The sequence below is a fragment of the Apium graveolens genome, chromosome 3, assembly GCF_009905375.1.
Source record: "Apium graveolens cultivar Ventura chromosome 3, ASM990537v1, whole genome shotgun sequence".
NCBI lineage: Eukaryota > Viridiplantae > Streptophyta > Magnoliopsida > Apiales > Apiaceae > Apium > Apium graveolens.
The window spans coordinates 49,147,702-49,151,143 of NC_133649.1; the positions used below are offsets into that span (position 1 = coordinate 49,147,702).

At 33.1% G+C, this 3,442-nt stretch overlaps 1 protein-coding gene across 1 annotated transcript; it reads left to right on the forward strand.

Annotated features, from left to right (window-relative positions):
* The first annotated feature begins 106 nt into the window (after nucleotides 1–106).
* LOC141710707 (uncharacterized) lies at nucleotides 107–2,896 on the forward strand. Its single transcript, XM_074513250.1, has 4 exons — nucleotides 107–284; nucleotides 1,708–1,797; nucleotides 2,316–2,383; nucleotides 2,594–2,896. Exons 1-4 carry the CDS (start codon nucleotides 159–161, stop codon nucleotides 2,721–2,723), a joined length of 414 nt encoding a protein of 137 aa, XP_074369351.1. The 5' UTR covers nucleotides 107–158; the 3' UTR covers nucleotides 2,724–2,896.
* Nucleotides 2,897–3,442: the final 546 nt, after the last annotated feature.

Consider the following 3,442-nt stretch of genomic DNA (forward strand, 5'->3'; position numbering starts at 1 on the left):
GAAATTTGGGGTTGACAATGTAGTGTTGTTGGGCTTAGTTATGGAGCTACTGTTGGGTTTAAAATGGCTAAATTGTACCCAGATTTGATTGATTGTGTCGGGGCAGTGGGACGGTTGTGGACTTAACTCACTCAACTTCACAAGCATGTTTGACGAGGATGGGGTATTCGAGTTGGTCAGAATTTTTGATGCCTGAATCCGTTAAGGATCTAAAAGCTTTTCTGGCGATGACTAATCATAAACCACCATCTATGCCTGACTTTGTGGCCAAGGACTTCATCAAGGTAAAAAAAAAAACAACAGACTTTATGATTGTTTTATAATTTTGAGTTTTTGTCTACTTGTTAAAAGTTGGAAGCTTTGACAACATCCCTTATATTTTGAAATATATGTTTGCATCAAGTCTCGATTGTCTTGGTGTTTGGATGTTGAATTTCTTTTCAAGAGTTTAGGGTCATAATTTTAAATTTATTGGTGGCTCATGAATTGAAAAAAAAGAGTAAGTATAAATGTAACATTGAATTTTATAGTGGTAGACAATAGATTATTTCCTTATTGATACCACAAATAGGGAAGATGGTACGGTAAGACTGTAAACCGAAGCTAGCGCAATTCTCTGTTTTATGAAAATGAAAGGATTAGCAGTGTTTGATGAAATAACTTGTCTAGTAGTAGATGTCAGGTCAGAGTGCATCATAGTGCCTCTTAGGCTCTTACCCTCCCAACCCCTCTCTACAAGTCGGATATCCACGGTGTTTTTGGTTATATTTATAAGATTAAGGGCTGATGTTAGCACACAGATCAGTAGTAAACTAAAGAAGCCTTTCCCTGTTTAATCTTATTTTCTGTTCACTTTCCCAAACTAACCTACTTTGTTCAAATCTATAATAAGGTTAAACAGGGAAAGACTTCTAAACTAAATGGTATTTTAAGCTTTTTTTTTTCTAATTGATTGTCAAATCATAAATTAATACTGTGTGCACCAAATCTTTAATCCTTGACATCCTATTACCAAGGAAATACAAGTACAGTACCACTAGGCTATAATGATGGTTATAATATAGAAAATCGTTGCTAATATAAAATAGTGAGTGATATTTGTTGGACAAAAGACCATGCTACAAGTTTTCATATTGCTGAATGAGCCATTTATCATAGTAGTATGTAATCATCATCACGAGTCAAGAACCATGAGTAAACAAGCTTGTAAAATTTTAAATTCTGTGATTGGTGGTGATTGTGTTTGGAAAAATTTGAAATGTAGAGGTTTCTAGTACTAGACTATAGCATCTCTCTAGTGACAACATAAAAGGGAAACATAGTAGACAGGAAAGATATTGGATTAGAAGCTAAATAGCTCATATCTATGAAGTATGTGAATCATATACAGATCCTTTACAGTTCTATGTTTTATATACATATTCTGAATTGATAACTGTATTGAGCATTTTACCCAGAATTAGAGATATATACATATTTAGCAAGTACTCAAATGAGAATCGTGAGATCCAAATCCAATTACCAAATACTTGGAGACAAATTACCAGATTATAATGATTTGCTAGGAAAAATTCGGTGATGTTTTGGTTCTCAAGGTTCTCATTTCAAATTGGTTCTATTAGAGTATCTTTCAATATTATGTATCTAGGATTTAAAGAATGACAAAGTCCTAAAGTAACAATAACTAAGGCTGCCTTGTGACTGCAGGAATTTATGGTTAACAGAAAGGAGAGAACCGAACTTTTACAGGCTTGGGTCATTAGTGACAATGAGCCTGCCTTTTGTAATTACAGCCAGGTTTGCTACACTCTTTCAATTATCTTTATCAAATTGTTTTTCCCATGCTTCTGACTAATTTCATTGATTGGAGTACGCACAGCTGTTTCTTTAACTTTGTATTGACATCGTATACTCCCTCTATTCCAAATTACGTTGATCCAATCTAGACTGCAATCGAAAAAAGAATTGTTATTCAATTTAAATGTACAAACATATATATTAGAACTGAACGGAATACTGTTTTTGGGAGGCGGCCTTTATTTGTTATAAGGTTCATTTAGTAAAAAAGAAAAAATTGTTTTGTTTCGGTTAGTTTAAATTAGTTCAATGCTTGTACATTATATTTATGTGCTTAGTTACAGATCTGCATGGTTATGATGGTCAATAAAATCAAGTATTTTTTTATGTAATGGTCCATTGCAAATTTTAAGACCTCACATTCTTGTGCAAAAGGGGAAACATTGCCGGTTGCTCGATAAGATCAAGTTGTGATTACAATTTTTGATATTTTTCATGTGAATCCATTGCGACTGCAGAAAATCCATCTGCTATGGGGAGATGATGACAAGATTTTTAACTCCGAAATTGCTGAAAGCATCAAGCAGTAAGTTCTCATCACCTATACCAACATATTTAAACAGTTTTTACTTTGGAGTTTGGACTCTCCTTTATTCTGGTTAATTTTCTTGATAATCATATTTTTTAACATTTTTACGGCAAAGCCATGCTACTAACATTACTTTTCCGTAATAATTTAGTTATAATATCAGTAAAAGATTATAGTTAAAATAAATATGTTGGGATACAACTGCAGGCAGTTAGGCGACAAGGCTACTCTGGAATTTGTAAAAGAGGCAGGACACCTTTTCAAAATGATCAGGGTGCAGAGTATAACAATCGCGTCAAGAAAATACTTTCTTCCTTGCACAAAGCTTAAGATATAGGAATGATCAATGACTCCACTTTCATTAAACATCTGTTAGTGATATTATTTTGATTTTGTTTGTGCTTAAGTTGTTGCTGTGTGATGTTCTATTGTATAGATTCAACCTGCTTTCAGAAATTATTTGCAGTTTATTTACATCTTATTTGTTGATGGCTAAATTTTTTTAATTCCTGATATTATTGTTATTTTTTTTTGTTACTGTTTATCTTGTACTTTGCCCAAGAAAAACTATTTATATCTATATTTCTAGGCTATTTAGCGGAAACATAAAGTTGATGTTCAGTGTATTTACGGAAGAAGTTGATTTTTACCCTTTACCCCCTCTATTATTTGCAAATGTTTTTTCTTTTTTAATTCTAAATTTTGATCAAACATTGTAGTACTCTTTACCTCTCCTATGATATATATCATTTAAGTATGTTAATTGGTTATTGGGACTTTGGAAGGGCATTAGGATGATCATCTTGGTTGCGTAAGCTCTCAAGAGCAGAAGGTTTCTTTGTTAGGCAGGTGTAAACACTAACTATCACTGTGAACAATTTTTGCACAATACTGCAGATGATAAAGCCTATAGACAACCATGGACTGGTGTAGTTCGTCAAGCCCCGAAATTTCTGTAATCTGTATAGAATCAACCACTGCCAGCAATATTATAGACTATGGTATTACTAATTATAAGTGGAGCGATAAAGTGAAAGAGAGAATAAACCAAAGCTA